At 43.1% G+C, this 18,804-nt stretch overlaps 1 protein-coding gene across 2 annotated transcripts in view; it reads right to left on the reverse strand.

Annotated features, from left to right (window-relative positions):
* Positions 1-2,138: 2,138 nt before the first annotated feature.
* Positions 2,139-18,804, reverse strand: part of LOC141049023 (saccharopine dehydrogenase-like oxidoreductase) — a 173,372-nt gene continuing 156,706 nt past the window's right edge. For both annotated transcript variants that reach the window (XM_073545124.1, XM_073545123.1), the window contains 4 exons: positions 15,046-15,102; positions 12,580-12,691; positions 12,381-12,462; positions 2,139-2,357 (listed from right to left, as the gene is read on the reverse strand). In XM_073545124.1, coding sequence (XP_073401225.1) covers positions 2,255-2,357; positions 12,381-12,462; positions 12,580-12,691; positions 15,046-15,102 — 354 coding nt within the window. In that variant the 3' untranslated portion in view covers positions 2,139-2,254. The remainder of the gene's footprint in view (positions 2,358-12,380; positions 12,463-12,579; positions 12,692-15,045; positions 15,103-18,804) is intronic.

Genomic DNA, 18,804 nt, shown 5'->3' on the forward strand with positions numbered 1-18,804 from the left:
CTGCCCCGCCTTCTACACTGTCCTGAGAGGTGTCAGTAAACACAGTTATGCTCAACTTGTAACTGCTCTGCAGATAGATCAGAGCAGGGTGTCATATCACACTAAGGGAGTAGTCCTGAAGTCCAGAACAGGAACGTTGTTTTGCAGTGAGATCAGACAGTCATTACATCTGATACAGGAGAGCAGTTGAGCACAACAGACATAAGTATGATCCTGACACTTTAATCTTTCAGCTCCTGAAAAGAAGTGTGGGAAAAGGGGGAAAGTATAGCAGAGCTGACAATGCTATGAAAGGAGGAAATATTATAGAAAGGTTTGCAATGTAATACACCTCAGCTGCATGGTCCTACACTGACTCATACAGGTTAGACAGAAGATCAGGTCTGTGTGATAACATCTCACATAGTGAGAAACCTGTTCTATGTTATGTTGGAAGCATGTTCTTCTTTCCTTTGAGCATTGCTGCCCACTTATGAATGGTCAGCATCATACGGGGAAACGAAGTACATGACCCCATTTATAACACCCACTTGGACTTAATGCATTAGGGGCCAAATACTTTGATTTTCAATATCCGCAATGGAGAGGCGAAAAAAGACAAAACAGGTTCTATTCCACTCTGTAGCCATATTGTCTGTCCAGTTCAATATGAAAAAAAACGAAAATAGGAGCATGCCATTTCTGAACTAGCCATAACAAACTACTTACTATAAAGTTTTTCACAACTTGTGTGCTCAGCAGCACACTGCTGCACAGCTTCTCGTCTCCTTAGGCTGTGTTCACACACAGCGTTTTTTTAGCGTTTTTTACCACGGTTTTCACTATAAAACTGCTAAAAATAAGTTGCACAGCCATTTCTATGCATTTTGCACTTTGTGCACATTGATGCGTTTTATGCGGTAAAAACCACAGCATGCACATTAATTTTGCAGATTTTTCCGCGGTTTAGGCTTCTCCCATGCTTTTAGAAACCGCTGCGGAAAAAACGCATCAAAAACGCGCAAAAAACGCAGCGGGGAAAAATAGGTGCGGTTTCTGGGAAGGGATTCAGGTTTTTGAGCAGAAATTTTCTGCAACGTGTGCACTTAGCCTAACTGTTGGGACTGTGGGGGTAAGGGCGCACACCTCCTTGAGTGACAATTCTGCTTTAGCAGCTTAGTCTACCGAGTTTGTGCTCACTTAGAGTGGCACATTAACGGTCTATCATTGCTTGATCTGGAATCTTATGACTTTGTTTTGGTTCTGTCCATGTCTTTGGCATTTTTGGGAGGAAATCTCCTTTCTTATTTCTAATTTTAAAACAATCAGATTTTTCACTGACTCCTCAGTTCGCCCTGCTCTCACTGGATGCAAATCGATTGAATCCTTCTGTTAGGAAATTGGTCTTTCATTTACTTTTGGTTTCTAAAAATGAAATTGTGTTTTATAGGAAATCCACTCGAGTGCCCTCTTCACTCGATATTATTTCAAAGCTGACTTTACATAAGTCATATGAGCAAAAATTAGCGTTGCTGAATGGCTGTCTTCCTTCCTTTATAAAGAAGTGGTCTCGCTGGCTGGAAATGTTTCCATAAATTCTTATTGTTATTTAGTCTGGTTGTTTTTTATTTTTCCTTTCATGTGTCATGAATGCTTCATATTAAATTTATGTATGCTCTGTTTTAAAATGTTAATAAAATTGTTTGGAAAAGGAATCTTATGACTTTGAGCAAAAATAGGGCTTGGAAAGTGAAACCAAGTAGTAGAAGAACATTTCTGGAAACTGCGTGGTGGTCCAGGTGATTGTGATTATGCATGACTGATAATAGGTCAGAGGCTAGTAGGAAGAATAAAGCAGATATTTGCTGTATAGAAATCAAGGGGAAGGGGAGAGTTGGCTGGTATATTAGGGTTTAACCCCTCTATTGGAAGGTAACTACTGCACATGCTCAGCCAGCCTCTGGTGGTTGGTGTCCCTGGCACAAAGTTGTACATTATGCAAGATACAAAATTTCACAGCAGGAGAATGAAAGTTGATAAGTTTACAATTATATTGCTTTTTCTATTTACTTTCATAATCTCCAACTATACCAATTTCATACTATGAGTATACCCCTTTAGTATAGACTTTGTTGTTTATTAATGAAAAACATTAACAATTTTCATTTTACACAGAACTTTTTATTAACGCAATTCATTTTCATGTGAAATATTTATTGAATGTTTTATTAAGTGCTGAACCAGTTTGTCATACAGGTAGTTATAGTGGAAAGTATTACTCCGTCTGGCTAAGAACAGTAAAATGAATGCCAGCCTTGTTCAGTCGGTCAATCAACTTGGTTTTGGAAAATGCTGCTCCTGGAGTGTACACTCCTCCACTGGGAGAAAAAAATTAAAATAAATTATACACATATATTCATTAAAATTCAGATTACACCATGAATAATCAATAGCGCAGGAAATGCAACAAAACTGTTCTGACGTCCAACCTGGCTTATAGACGTTGATGAGGAACCTCAGTACGTACATGTGAAAAATGTTGAATCTTGTACAAAAAGAATAATAAAAGGGGTTATCCAGGCTTATGATTTTGAGGACCTTATCCCCAGGATAAATCATTGATACACACTCTTCAATCTTGATGCTGGAATTTCAATGTTGAGAAGTCATTGAATTAGGTGTTGAAAAATGGCTCCTGGGACACACTGGAGAACTGACTGTACTACTGGTTTCACCAACAAACCAATGTAATGCTGAGCTGGTAGTGTACCAGAATGAAGGCAAAAGGGGTACAGTACATTATGCCACCTCACAGAAGTAGTTGACTTGTGTAGACCTCTTCATGGCATTACCCACATCATAACCAGACCAATCTCTGGCTTTCATTGCATCTAAGATGAAAAGTGGGGCTAATCACTGAAGAGGATAGAGCTCAATTCCAACTTCATGTCTCCATCTGGATACCAAGAGGGCAATACCTTGAAGAAGTCTTCACGAGGAAACATTACATGGGTCCTACTCCCGGGATTATGCTGTGGGGTGGCATAATATATGATAACCGGGTTGCTCTAGTGTTCATTCCAGGTACACCAACAGCTCGATGTTACAGCCATTTTTCCCAAGTGTATCGTACCAGGAGCAATTATTCAACATTACACTAAGCCACATATTGTTTGTATTACTGTGAGCGGCCAGCATAGCCTAAGCATACTACCATAGCCTGCAGTGCCTTTGGACTTGGCGATCAATGATGTCCTGAATGTGCTCCATAGGTGACAATTGCTATGGGAGCTGCCAGCAGTGGACCTTGAATATCTTACATGCCCAAAGGCATTCAGTTTTGCAAAATAGTCCTCAGACAACCATTAATAGCAAGCCAAGGCGTGGAAGTGCATGTATTTTTGCGTGTGGTGATCATACTCCACACAAATGAAGATGTTTCGAAAAATCTTGTCTCCATTTTTTCATCATTTGCATATTATTAAGAAAGAGTCATGATTCCGGGATTCTCATAATTTCACAACTTTTCAGTCTTGGTTTTCCAATTTCAATATTAAGGAAATTAGATCAATGGGCAAATAGATATGAAACCACCATGGTTACTTACCGGTAGCCGTTTTTTCCAGAACCCATGACAGCACACCTGAGAGAGGGATCCGCCCTACCAGGACAGGAACCTACTGAGATATAAGGGGCGGCACCTCTCCCCCGCTTCAGTTGGTTACAGAACATGAGGACTTCCCGGTTAGTTACATGTTAATCCAACACCACATCACACAAATGCACCCTACTAAACGTGCACACCCATACGGTGAAAAAGGGGGGGGGGGAATATACGGGTGCTGTCATGGGTTCCGGAAAAAACGGCTACCGGTAAGTAATCATGGTGGTTTTCCCTTCACCCATGAAAGCACACCTGAGAGATTTTTGGAGACTTTGAAACACCTTAGGTAGGGACCACCGCTTGTAGCACCCTTCTAGGTTAAGTCAGCAGAGGAGGATAGATTTAATCTATAGTGCTTAAAGAAGATTGAAGGTGAGGCCCAGGTAGCGGCCTTACAAATTTGTTCAATCGATACCTCTGCCTTTTCAGCCCAGGAGGTCGCCACGGCTCTGGTGGAATGAGCCTTGATGCCGTCAGGAATTGGAACGCCACTTGCCGAGTAGGCTACACTTATGGCCTCCCTAATCCATCTGGCAATAGTCCCCTTTGAAACCCCATAGCCTTTCCTGACACCCTGAAAAGCTACGAAAAGGGACTGGAACCTCCTCCACTGGCTAGTGACAGATATATATTCTAGCAGGGCTCTCTTAACGTCCAAATTATGGAATTTTTCCTCCCCTGGGTTCTTTGGATTTTCGCAAAAGGACGGAAGGATAATCGCCTGACTTCGATGGAAATCTGATACTACCTTAGGTAGATAAGTGGGGTCTGTTTTTAATACCACCCTGTCCTGAAAAATTTGTGTATAGGGTGGATTCACCGAGAGAGCCTGCAAGTCGCTTACTCTACGGGCCGATGTAAGGGCCACTAAAATGATCGTTTTTAGGGTAAGATATTTTATGGGTAGTTGTTGTAGGGGCTCATTTGGTTCTTTTGTAAGGGCAGCTAGTACCAGGTTTAAATCACACGGGGCTAGCCTAGGTATTGGGATAGGTCTAGACCTATGGCAGGATTTAATAAATCTGGCTACCCATCTATTTGCTGCCAAGTTACAGTTATAGAGCGTACCTAGTGCAGATACCTGAACTTTAAGTGTGTTTACCGCTAATCCCAGCTGCAATCCTGATTGTAAAAATTCCAAGATGGCAATAATCGGGGGTTCTTGTTCTAACGGCTTACCTAGGAATTGCAGGAATTTATTCCAAGTTCTGCCGTAGATATTAGTCATCACCGGCTTCCTACTCTTTAGCAGGGTGGCCACCAACCCGGGAGAGAACCCTCTATCCATTAGCAGCGACCTCTCAAATTCCACGCCATCAGATGGAATCCCTTGACCTGAGCATGGAATATTGGACCTTGAGCTAGTAGGTCTGGGATTTCTGGCAGAACCCAGGGATCTGAGAGAGACATCATTCGTAGCAGAGAGAACCAGGGCCTTTTTGGCCAAAATGGGGCTATTAGGATTATCCTGGCTTGATCGTTCCTGATTTTCCTGACTACTGTTGGGATCAGGGCCACTGGGGGGGGGGACACATAGGCTAGTCTGAAATCCCACGGAATTTGTAATGAGTCCACTGCCCATGGTTCTTCTCTTGGGTTCAGTGAGCAAAACCTCTCTACTTGCCTGTTGTTTTTGTTGGCAAAGAGGTCTATCATTGGTTTCCCCCAAAGCTGTGTTATTTTTTAAAAAACGGACCAATTTAGGGCCCATTCTCCTTGCCTCAGAGTATTGCGGCTCAGGAAATCGGCCTCTATATTTTCTGCCCCCTTTATATGCAAGGCTGTTAGGAAGTGTAGGTGCTGTTCCGCTCTGTAAAAAATGTCGCTCGCTGCCTCCATCAGGGAGTGTGATCTTGTACCCCCCTGGTGGTTGATGTATGCCACCGTTACTTTGTTGTCCGACATGATCCGGACATTGCGGCCCCTTGAGTAGGGGAATAAAGTGGCTTAGGGCTTTGTTCACTGCCCACAGTTCTCTCAGGTTGGAAGATGCGTCCATCTCTCGAGGCATCCAGGAACCCTGGGCTACGTGACCCCTTAGGTGTGCCCCCCACCCCGAGGAGCTCGCGTCTGTCAGTATTATATCTGTCTGTCTGTCCCATGGCATTCCTGAAGCCAAGTTTGTCCTGTCTAGCCACCAGTTGAGAGTCTCTGACCTCGAAGGAAAGCTCCAGTCTTCCTTCTAAACGCCCTCTCAGCGATCTTTGTGCTGACAGAACCTCCCCCTGAAGCTGTCGGGTGTGAAATGGAGCCCACCTGACCGCCGGAATACAGGACGTCAGGGCACCCAGTACAGACATCGCGTTCCTCAATGTCATGTGAGGTTGGTCTCGGGCAGCCAAGGTCACCTTCTCCACCTTTTCTATCTTGGTATCCAGTAGCAGACAAACTTGCTGCCCTGAATCCAGGATAAATCCTAGAAAGGTCTGATTTTTTAGGGGCTGTGGGCTCGACTTTTTGAAATTTATGATCCACCCTAGTTCCTGTAGGGTGTCTGTCACCCGACTCAACTGTGCCGCACAGTGGTCTTCTGAGCTGCCCACTATCAGAAAATCGTCCAAATAGGGTATTATGACCGTGTTGTGAATTCGGAGGAAAGCTGTCATCTCCGCTACAACCTTGGTAAAGACCCTTGGGGCTATGGCTATGCCAAATGGAAGAGCCCGGAACTGGAAATGCCTGAGCACGCCCTGGATATAGAGAGCCACTCTCAAGTATTTTTGATAACCTGGATGGATGGGGATGTGATAGTAAGCGTCCTTTAAATCGACTACGGCCATAAAACAATCTTGGTGTAGTAGCTTTATGGCTGTAGCTACCGATTCCATCTTGAAGGTCTGATTTTTTATCCACCGATTGAGGCCTCTGAGGTTTATGATTGTCCTGAATGACTGATTTGTTTGTTTTTTTTATCAGAAAGAGGGAGGAATAGAACCCCGTTCCCTCTTGTATGTTCGGGACTTCGGAAAGGACCTGCTTGTCTACCAGGCTCAGGATTTCTGATTCTAAGGCTAGCTGTTCTTCTATTGCTTTTCTGATAGGGGTAATGACAAACGTTGCTTTTGGCTGGGAAATGAAGGGGATCTTCAGGCCTTCTCTTATGATGCATAGGATCCAGGTATTGGAAGAGATCTTTCCCCAGGCCTGAGAAAATAGCGCTAATCTCCCCCCTACCGGAATGCTGGCGTCATTGTGGGTATTTTTTTGACGTGGAGGTGCCTCCACCAAACATAAATCCAGACTCCTTTTTCCTTTTATCTTCCCATCTTTTTCTATCTGCCGGAGGACGACCTCTGTTGAATCTTCCTCTCCGAAAGTGCGGCCTTCTCTGGTCTGCCGGGAATCTGGGAAAGCCTTTCTTCCTATCACTTGCTTTATCCAAGATATCATCTAGATTTTTCCCGAATAAAAAACGACCATCGCATGGGAGAGAGCATAGTTTAGCTTTAGACTGTAGGTCGCCTGGACAGCCTTTAAGCCACAACGCGCGTCTAGCGGCACTTGATAATCCTGCCGCTCTGGCTGTCAACCTCATGGAGTCCGCCGAGGTGTCTGCCAAAAAAGCTGCTGCCCCGTGCAGAAGATACATATCTGCCAGAATTTTATCTCTTGGGACCTTTGACGCTAGTCTCTCTTCTAACTGCTGCAGCCAAATCATTAGGGAACGTGCCGTGCAGGTGCCCGCTATTGCCGACTTCAATCCTCCTGCTGCTGCTTCCCATGCATGCCTTAAGATAGGAATCCGCTTTTTTGTCTAGCGGGTCTCTAAGAACCCCTGAGTCTTTCAAGGGGAGAGCCGATTTCTTGGAAGACCTGGACACCGCTGCGTCAATCTTTGGGACTTTATCCCATATCTCTGTGTCCTTATGCTCAAAGGGGTTCCATCTCTTAGAGGAGGAGGGAAGAGCCCCAGATCTCTCGGATTTCCTCCATTCTCTCTCGATTAGTGCCTGGACCTTTTTATTAACTGGAAAGGTCCGTTTTTTCCTCTTGTAGTCCCCCCAAACATGACGTCCTCTAAGGATTTAGCCGCTTTTTCTTCCTGTAGGCCCATCGTTGCCCTGATGGCCTTAAGGAGAGCATCCGTGTCTCCTACCAGAAAACATGGCTTACCCCCCTTTTTTCAATAAGTTCTTAATTGAACCTTCCATCTCTGACCTAATGGCCGATATAAGGTTGGCTGCGAAACTAGGCGCTTCTTCTGCCATGGTTCGCTGGATGCAATTGGCGCAGAGGTCTTTCTGCCAGTCTTTTGCTAGGGGACTTTTACATATAGCACACTCCCTATTGTTCTCCTTACTCCCCGCTTTCTTAGGCTTTTCCTACGGGGTTAAACATACAACAGGGAACCCCTATTAACAGACTGTTAGCATTCACGAAGATCACTCACCACCCACAATCAAGGGTACCGGACTCGGAGGCTGTGTCGGAGCACGTGTTCTGTGCTCTTTGGATCTTGAGGAGTCCCCCGACCTGCAACTGGGGCGACTGCTACTTGAGTGGCTTCCATGCTTGCGGCCGGAGGGCTGTGAGGGAGGCAGAGTCGGTGGAGACGGCGATCGCTCCTGCTCAGTCTCCATGTTTGACCCCCGCCATGCCGCTCTCCTCGTTTAAATAACCCGCCTCCGTCCCTGGTGGGTGTCTCCTCCCCTCCCCCCTGCGACCGCTTCGGAAAAGCCGGCGTCGCACCCGGCGCCATGACACCGTCGCCTAGCTGACGTTAGTCAGCGCGCGCATGATCCTCTGCGCCGGAAGACGCCAGCGGCTCTCCCCCACTAGGTGCTCAGGGGGAGCGAGAACGCGGGCCCGCGTGGGGGGAGGGCGGCGCAGTGGAGCATCCAGGAGCCACCACATACACCCACACGAACCCGGAGCCCAAGGGGGTCACCGGGGACTGTGCATCCAGGACCCGGCGGCCAGCGCTACAGGTGAGACCCCTGTTCTTCCCGCGCCGGACGGGCCTGGGACCTTTCGCCCATGATAGGCACTGCTGACAGTGGGATTCCCTTCTAGGACAGGAACCCAACTGAAGCGGGGGAGAGGTGCTGTCCCTTATATCTCAGTAGGTTCCTGTCCTGGCGGGGCGGATTCCTCAGGCGTGCTGTCATGGGTGAAGGGAAAATTCAGGGAACTGCAGTGAATGGGAGCTAAGTTGCAGTGATGATATTGATAGAAAATCAGTATCATAAGCCGAGACAACCCCTTTAATAGATTAAACAATATAAATTAAAAATAGAATTCTACAAAATGTAAACATGATTACAAACAGAAGAGATTTTCCCATTAACAATTAAGAAACTGAAATGCACACACTGAGAGGAAAGACTGAATGAACGCAGGAAAGGCAGGCAACATTACTAGATAAAAATATCAGGCAGCTGAAGTGTTTATCAAGTATTAGCGCAGACCTGGACAAAGTACATTTTGCCCTTTGGATGTTCCTATCCCCCCCACCGAGACATCAGATGAGCTGGAAACCGTGGCACAGAGACTGGCCTCACCATTAGATCGAGATGGAGTCTCAGTCAGCAGAAAGCAAAAACCAGAGCAGCGGGGGATAGGTGAAGAGTGTTTGTTTATGGTTATTCTTTTATTTACGGGTGGCGCATATGGTGTTGTGGGGCTTTGGGGAATCATATTTTGAGGGGGGCCATCATACTTCATGTGGGATATCACCATATGGTGTTAGAGCACTCTGGGGTCATTACATTGTGTGTGCAGGCATCATACTGTGTGTGGATGGCTGTGGGGTCCAGCATACTGTGTGCTGAGCTGTGGGACCATCATACTTTGTGTGGGGCATCATACTGTGTGTGGGGCCTGTGGAGGCCATCATATTGTGTTAAAGAGGAATATGGTGGGTGGGTCTTAATCATCATTGCCCACATAAGGCGCTGTAGGAGGTTATACTGCCAATGGGGTCATCATTGTATGTGTGGGATCATGGTGTGAGGAGCGAGAGTGTGAGTGAGTGTCATACTGTTTTTAGGGAAGATGTTTTTCATGGTACTGAGGGCTGGATATCAGAAGCAGTATGATTAGTCCCTCCACAATAGTCATGGGGTCATGTGGAAAATTAATTGCCCACCTATGCTAAACAGTATAATAAAAAATAATTGTAGATAATTGTAGTAGGAAAAAGGCATCAGTACTTCAATTAATTGTGCAAAAGGAAGATTTTTATTGGCCCATGTGGCAAATGAAATGTCGCCACATGGGTCAATAAAAGTCAACCTTTGCTCAAATATTTGGGGTGCTGCCTCCTTTCTTTTACTATATTGTAATGGACAATTTGGGTATACAGTATAATACAAAAGTGAGTACACCCCTCACATTTTTGTAAATATTTTATGTATTTTCATGGGACAACACTGAAGATACGGCACTTTGATGCAATGTAAAGTAGTCAGTGTACAGCTTGTATAACAGTCTAAATTTGGTGTTCCCTCTCAAAAACTCAACACAACCACTAATGTCTACACTGCTGGCAACAAAAGAGAGTACACCCCTAAGTGAAAATAGCCGAATTGTGCCCAGTAAGCCATTTTCCCTCCCCAGTGTCATGACACTTAGTGTTACAAGCTGAGGATCTAAAAGAAAAAAGAATTGTTGCTATAAATAAAGATGGCCTAGGCTATAGGAAGATTGCCAACATCCTGAAACCGAGCTGCAGCTCAGTGGTCAAGATTGTACATCAGTTTAACACAGGTTCCACTCAGAACTGGCCTCGCCATGGTCGACCAAAGAAATGGCGTGCACGTGCTCAGCGTCATCTCCAGAGATTGTCTTTTCAAAATAGGCGTATGAATGCTGGCAGCCTTGCTACAGAAGTTAAAGGGGTGGGGGGAGGTAAGCCTGTCAGTGCTCAGTCCATAGGCTGCACACTGCATCAAATTGATCTGCATGGCTGTCATCCCAGAAGGAAGCCTGTTCTAAAGATGATGCACAAGAAAATCCACAAACTGTTTGCGGAAGACAAGCAGACCAAGGACATGGTTCCAGAAAGCCAAGATAACACTATCTGAACCAAATAAGTTTAAAGGCCCCGTCACACTAAGCGACTTACCAGCGATCCCGACACCGATATGAAGGTGTCAGGATCGCTGGTAAATCGCTATGTGATCGCTGGTGAGCTGTCACACAGACAGCTTCACCAGCGATCAGCACAGCGATGCCGAGCGCCCGGCATCGCTGGCCATCCTGTAAAAAATAGAATCAAAATAAAAAATATAGTTATTCTCACCTTCCGACGTCGCGTTCAGCCATGCCGCCTCTCTCCACGCTCCGGTCCCAGTGATCCTTTGCGAGAATGACAGCGAGATGTCACAGTCTCGCGGGATAACAAAATCTCGCGGTCATTCGTGCAAAGGATCACTGGGACCGGAGCGTGGAGAGAGGCGGGATGGCTGAACGCGACGTCGGAAGGTGAGAATAACTATATTTTTTATTTTTTTTATTTTTTATACCTGATCGCTGGTCTCCCGCCTGTCACACGCAGCGATGCGTGCTGGCCAGCGGGAGACCAGCGATCAAAGAAATGTCCAGAGGTTTCTTGCAGCGATCAGCGATACCGGCAGGGGGGCCGCTCGCTGATCGCTGTCACACATAGCGATCTCGCTGGTGAGATCGCTGTTATGTCACAAAAGTTGTGACTCAGCAGCGATCTCGCTACCGAGATTGCTTAGTGAGACGGGGCCTTAAGAGTGTATGGCAGCAACAAGGTGAGGAGTACAAAGATAAGTGTGTCTTGGCCTACAGTCAAGCATTGTGATGGGAGAGTCATGGTTTTGGGCTGCATGAGTGCTACCGACTGTGGGGAGCTACAGTTCATTGAGGAAACCATGAATGCCAACATGTACTGTGACATACTGAAGCAGAGCATGATCCCCTCCCTTCAGAAACTGGGCCGCAGAGCAATATTCCAGCATAACCCCAAATACACCTCCAAGACGACCATTGCCTTACTAAAGAAACTGAGGGTAAAGGTGCAGGACTGGCCAAGCACGTCTCCAGATCTAAACCCTATTGAGCATCTGTGGAGCAAGCTCAAATAGAAGGTGGAGGAGCCTAAGAAAGTTAGGGAAGGCTTGAAAATAATGGTGGCCACACAAAATATTGATACTTTGGTCACAATTTGGCCATTTTTACTTAGGCTCGGGTCACTCTGCATTATGGCAGTCCATTAGACGGACTGCGTTACACCGCGGCATAATGCAGTCCGTTAACGCTGCCATTAACCCCCATTATCAGGTGCATCGGCATGCGCTAGCGATGTGCCGTCATTCAGTGACGGACCCTCGGACGCGGGCTGCAGTGTAAGAGGGTACGTCACCACTAGCGGAGATGAAGCATCTGCGCTAGCGGTATAACATAACGCGATCGCGTTATGCTATAGCGTTAACGCAGCCCGTCAATGCTATGCGTTGAATGGGCTGCTTTAACGCAGTATGAACCTAGCCTTAGAGGTGTACTCACTTTTGTTGCCAGCAGTTTAGACATGAACGGCTGTGTGTTGAGTTATTCAGAGAGCGCACAAATTTACACTGTTATACATGCTGTACAGTGACTACTTTACATTGCATTAGTGTCATACCTTCAGTGTTGTCCCATGAAAAGATATAATAATATTTACAAAAATGTGTGGGGTGTACTCATTTTTGTGATATACTGTATGTCCAAGAGGCTTTGCACCCACAATTACATTAGTAAGACATTTGTATTCGACTACTACAGGTACCTTTTTGGAAGAGATTCTGGCTCCTTTAGAATAGTCATTCCGGCTTGAACCATAGCTATTGGGGTAGTAACATATCCAGCTTCTGTGAAGCAATTTTTGTGAAAAATACTAAGAAAATTCTATTTCAGAAATAACAGCTTTGAGATAATTTACATTATTTTACTAGAAGTTTAGTTTGACAAAGAGGAGAAAACTTTACCTGGTCCTGAAACCTGTGTGCAGATTTTCACATTGGGTTTCCCCTGTTGTGGGTCTATGCCCTGACTGTATCCCTCCCCGAAGAATGTTATGGAGAATGAAGTTTCTGCCATCTGTCAGTACAATATTTAGTAGCAAATAAATGTATTGCAGACATAACATTCATATTTTCATAATGAATAAAAAAATCATAATACACCCCCCCCCCTGGTAAAAATTAAGAGACCACTTTCAAATGTTCAGTTTGTCTGATTTGTCTCTTTATAGGTATATTTTTGAGTAAAATGTAAATTGTTCTTTTAGTCTACAAACTTCTGACAACATGTCTCCGAATTTAAATAAAATAAATTTTGTTTTGTTTCTTTCTGAAAAGGAGAAATGGTCAAAATTTAAAAAAAAAAGTGCTTTCAGACCTCAAATGATGCAAAGAAAACAAGTTCATAATCATTTAGAAACAACAATACTAATGTTTTAACTCGGGAAGAGTTCAGAAATCAATATTTCGTGGAATAACCATGATTTTTAAAAACAGCTTTCACGCGTCTCGGCATGCTTGCCACCAGTCTTTCACACTGCTTCTTGAGCAAAAATTTAAGCAGCTCTTTGTTTGATGGCTTGTGGCTATCCATCATCCTCTTGATTACATTCCAGAGGTTTTCAATGGGGTTCAGGTCTGGAGAATGGGCTGCTCATGACAGGGTTTTGATGTGGTGGTCTCTTAATTTTTGCCAGGGCTGTGTGTGTGTATATAAGTAAAATTGTATTATAATATACATTTTAGTAAAAAAAATAAATAAATAAATATTATATATATATATATATATATATATATATATATATATATATATATATATATATATATATATATATATCTCCACACGAACACACCATATATACATATACACGCACATACATATATACATACATATTTATATAATATGTACGCACACATTATAATATCAAATATATAATAAGTTATATATTTATATTACCCTATTGCTTTTATGAGTATTTACAAAGCATGTAATAAAGCACATCAGCTACAGCAGATCCACGGGTCAGTAAATGACCAAACGATATCCAGGACAGAAAGGAGAGATTTGTGGATGATTTCGGCGCTTGCTGATCAATGATGAGACGTATATCCCAGATTGTCAAATGGATAGTGGTTTACTCTACTCATTTCAATGTACAAAATATGTCTTCATCAGGAAAGACCACAAGTGACACTTATGGTCTTTCCTGATGAAGAAGTGTTTTGGGATAGGATCTTTGAGATGGGAATACTCCATTAAATTTGTTTAGTGATACAAAACATTTAAATGTTAGACAAAGTTAACACAAGTAAACACCAAATGCAGTTTTTAATGAAGATCTTTATTTTTAAAGAGAAAAAGAAATCCAAACCTACAGGGTCCTGAGTGAAAAAGATTGCCCCTAATAACTGGTTGGGCCACCCTTAGCAGCAACAACTGCAATAAAGAGTTTGCAATAACTGGCAATGAGTCTGTTACAACACTCTGGGCCGAATTACAACAATTCTGCAAACATGAGTGGGACAAAATTCCACCAAATTGGAGGGTTTCAGAGCATGAACTGCCTTTTTAAGGTCATTTCAAAGCATCGCAATCAGATTAAGATCAGGACTGTGACTGTGCCACTCCAAAGGTCTTAATTTTGTTTTTAAATCATTCAGCGGTGGACTTGCTGGTGTTCTGGATCACTATCATGCTGCATAACCCAAGTGAGCTGTAGATTGAAGTCAAAAATGGATGGCTGGATATTCTCCTTCAGTATTTTTTGGTAGACAGCAAAATTCACAGTTTCATTTACCACATCAAGTCTTCCAGGTCCTGAAGCAGCAGAACAGCCCCAGAGACCATCTCTCTATCACCACTATATTTTACTGTTGGTATGATGTTCCTTTCCTGAAATACTGTGTTACTTCTACTATTTGGTTTCTCATTTGTTCCAAAATTTCTTTGGATCACGTCATGAGGTGTAGCTTTTGTGGATCTTTTGGTATACTTCACTTTGTCAAGAAAGTCCTATTTAAGGGATTTCTTGATTGAAATCAGGTGTGGCAGTAATCAGGCCGGGGTGTGGCTAGGGAATTTTAACTCCACTTTTCAAAGATGTGATAAACCACAGTTAATTTATGTTTTAATGTTGTAATGGCAGGGCCCTATAGGTTTGGATTTCTTTTTCCCTTAATAATAGAGACCTTCATTAAAAAACTGCATTTTTTTTTTACTTATGTTATTCTTGTCTAATATTTGAATTTGTTTATTCATGGTAGTAGACAAAACTCTAAATCATTTTATAGTATAAAAAAAAATAAAAAATTGAAACACTCTGCTCTTATCATCCATGTAATCCTGCTCAAAAGCTGTATTCACTGTTATGCATCTTCTTCCAGATAGAAAGGAAGGAAACAACAACAAACACACACACACACACACAATACCTGTTTCGCAGTTGGACCTTCTTTGGAGAAATAGCCAAACGAGAAGAATTTGGGGTACTGTATATGAAAACCAAAGAAAAACACACAAATCGTGACAAAATTACAAAAAGGCCAAACATCCAGTAAAAATCTGAATGAAGTTTTTCAAACAAATATGAATACTGTACACTGTTTTCATGGAAACTGTAGTCCTTTACCTGAGCAATCCCCTGTCACTGCAAGCCTGGCAACATTATAAGAGAATCTCAGTCAATTCATGATGCCCAAACCACGGGCAACATTAATCAGAGCTTGGCTGCTTAATTGCAGCTAGGTAGGTTTTACTCTGAAACACTCCAGCATTTCAGAGAAAAATTTTGAAAAAGTCAGTCAGGGTCCATAGTGAGACACATGATGAGTCTGATGTGGTCCTCAGCTGGAACACCCAGCCCCACTCCAGGTGATTAACAGGTCACTCCCCATGTATACACATGGTAGAGGACCTGTCAGTCAAATGGAGCAAGGCATGAAGAGGTCTGCCAGAGGCCATACCGGAGTGAGTCACATCTCTCTATGGCTCACTGCGAGATCTTCAAAATACTGTAGGTTCTCTTTCAAATATGTTTTGTAAGACATACCTGGCTGTAATCGTGTGTCCAAGAAATCTAAGACCGAAAATATGGTCATGTGAACTTGGCCTTAGATGCATGGGAGGAGTATTCAAGCCAGCATTAGAGACAATCACTATCTCCAAACATATACTACAAAAGAACAGATTTTACCTAACAGGATTTATCAAATGTGAGCAGGTACAAGCTGCTGGGGCTGGAATATATTTCTTCTTCTATAGTACACAATTGGAGGTGGCAACTGCCTCCATAATGGCTGAGCACTCATTATTATAATGCTGCATTCACTCATCCATGTGTCATGGACCATGATTCCATGGACTGGTGGTGGGTCTCGGACAGCTATACACGGGTGTGAATGCAGCCATAATGTTGGATCCTACCTTCCCCTTAAATTTGCAGCCCGTTGCCCAGGAGTGGCAAACCTGATAGTGTTAACCATTTATTTGCCAAGGATATACGAGATCCCATGGGTACTAATGGTCATATCTCAGCCTGGATCACAACTACAGCAGTGAAGATTCCCAGATTTAGGCCGGGGTAAAAACGAGCGTAGATTCTCTCATGCAAAAGAATCAAATAGATTATGGTAAAGACACTCTGATCAAACGTAGATGAAAGTTTGATCTGAGTGTCAGCTTAGTGTGATCAGATTCTCTCAGATGAGAAAATCATAACATAGGTGAGAAGACAAACAAAATTTCTCATTTTGTGAGTCTGCCGAAATCAAACTGTCATCTGAGTGCAATCCGATGATTTTCATGCAACAATACTTGAGTGGCATCCGATTTGTGCTGCAAGTTGCATAACAGAATAAGAATGATCCGAGTGCTAACAGATAACACATTGGATAGCAATCGTCCATTATATATGTTCATGTGAGCGAGCCCTTAAAATGAGACCAGATATGCACCTGTAGTAGATACCAAGCTTGAGATATAAGCGGTGGAACGGAGAGCTTCAGGCGTGTGGCAACTCGTACTGCCAAATCTCAATTTAATCCATGAGATTTGGCGTGTGGTTGCGACTGCCACAATGATTCTGCTCTCATTTTAAGGGCGCACTTAGACGGCAGTATAAAATCGTAAGGACAACAGAACGCAATGCTCGGACTAGCCGGTGGTTCTCCCGACCCAAGCGTGACCGCTTCATGTATTTCTATGCAGCGGTCACTCGCGAATCAGGAAAGCCGCCAGCCAGTCTAAGTATTGTGGTCTGATATTTATACAGCAGTCTGAGAGCGCCCTTAATTTGAGAATCTCCGCTGCTGTAACCAAGTTCAAGGCTGATATTTGGTCATTTGTAACCAAAATCACATATAATCTTGGACCCTGCAAAGACGCATGAAATATGTACGGTACTTTACAAGGAAATGGTTAATATGATTCTAACGCTACAAATACAGCCTGTTCAAATGGCTCCTGCATCTGACTTCAGGCAGGGCACATATAGAGCGCTATAAAGTAAAATGGGCACATCCTCTGAGTCTGAAGTCTCAGTGCAGCGGGTGGAATTATATCATTACAACGCTCCCGCTGTACTGAGATGGGGAAAGGATTTGACGACACCATGAAGAGACCGGAGCAGCGGGGGATCAGATAGAGTTGGGTATTCAATTTTTTTTTTAATGCGGCGCCATTTTACTCTCTGGAACACTATGTACGGATTACAGTTTGAGAATACTGCTGTGATGGAATCACCATTCTCTTTGTAGAGGAGATTGAGGGTCGTCATACCGTGCGTGTGCTGGGTAATGTGGAGGAATTCACTGTGGGGATATCATATGGTGTTTGGTGGCATTTTTGTTTGCATCATACTTTATTATTCAAGGTTTCTTATCCTTTGTTATTACATATTTAAATTAGGCCACTGGGCCATATGCTTGATACTGCTCTTACATAAAATAAATATTAATATCAGAATATCCAGACTCATTTTACATAATATGTAGCGGTGAACTTCTCACCTCTTAACTACACATAACTCCATATCCAATTAAATAAAAACCAATGAATTTTGTGCTGTGGTGTGTTAAAACTTTTCTGGTGTCTGTTTTTAACCTTCGTCAAGCTGCATAATTTTACAACGTTAACAGGCTGCAGAGGTACAATTGTACCTTCATATATACCTCCACTGTGGGAAGACTTGCTCCTTTACTTGGTTTCAGAAACTAAAGTTCATTCAGCTACAAATGTTATGCTGATATCTATTGGCCAGTGCTGTTACTGCTCACTTATGTTGCTGTCAATTAAGTTAATTCAAACTGGGAGTGGCTTCTACTTCTCTTCCTGCCTCCCTCCTCTCAGTAGCCATTTTGCTGTTCATCTCATTGCTGTGAGTACACACATTTCTAGGCTTGTGAAGTCTTCAATTTCTTGGATACGAAGGTAGGAAAGTCTCACAGCATCTAACAGCCAGTTATACCTTCATTCGCCTTATGTGGGGACAGAACAGTCAGAAATTGTCTTTGAGCCTGGACTTGGCTTACATATATTTTGTATGAAACTTATCACTATAGGTATGATTTTTATACGAAAAATGGATAATAATTAGTATCTACATATTGTTTTACGATGTTTTACTTATATTCAGCACAAAATAAAGATGGTGGCTCTGTTACACTTTTCCTATTGGTCGAAAAAACATTCAAGGATGGAATGAAAATTCTGAAACCGTATACGGTTTACATAATATATAAATGACATTTATAAATACTTATCACTAGAAATAATTTACTTTTTTATCTGCACTTTAGAATCGAGTTTCATTCTATTTGCCACGTGTTACTGAACTAAATTACGAAGCCAAAATGCATCTACCAAGTCATCATGAGTGATAGTGATGCTGGATCTAGTTTCCGCCATAATCCAAGAAAACATGTTTGCAGGTTAGTATCATTTTGTGAAAAGCCAAGAATGTAGTATTGTGTAGTATTTCGGAAAATTATTTTTCATTTTTTCATATTTACAAATTTACGTCTGACGAAATAATGCGAATGCTAGAAGAATCTGATTCTGAGCATGAGGAAGAACCATATGTTGCATCTGCTGATGAAAACTATGTACCACAAGTGGATGTTACTGAAGAAGATTCAGACATTGAACAAGAAATGGTCAAAGAGCAGGAAAAAGAATACGACTCAGACGAAAGT

The sequence above is a fragment of the Dendrobates tinctorius genome, unplaced genomic scaffold (genome assembly GCF_039654945.1).
Source record: "Dendrobates tinctorius isolate UK_male_01 unplaced genomic scaffold, ASM3965494v1 ptg000140l, whole genome shotgun sequence".
In the NCBI taxonomy this organism is placed as follows: domain Eukaryota; kingdom Metazoa; phylum Chordata; class Amphibia; order Anura; family Dendrobatidae; genus Dendrobates; species Dendrobates tinctorius.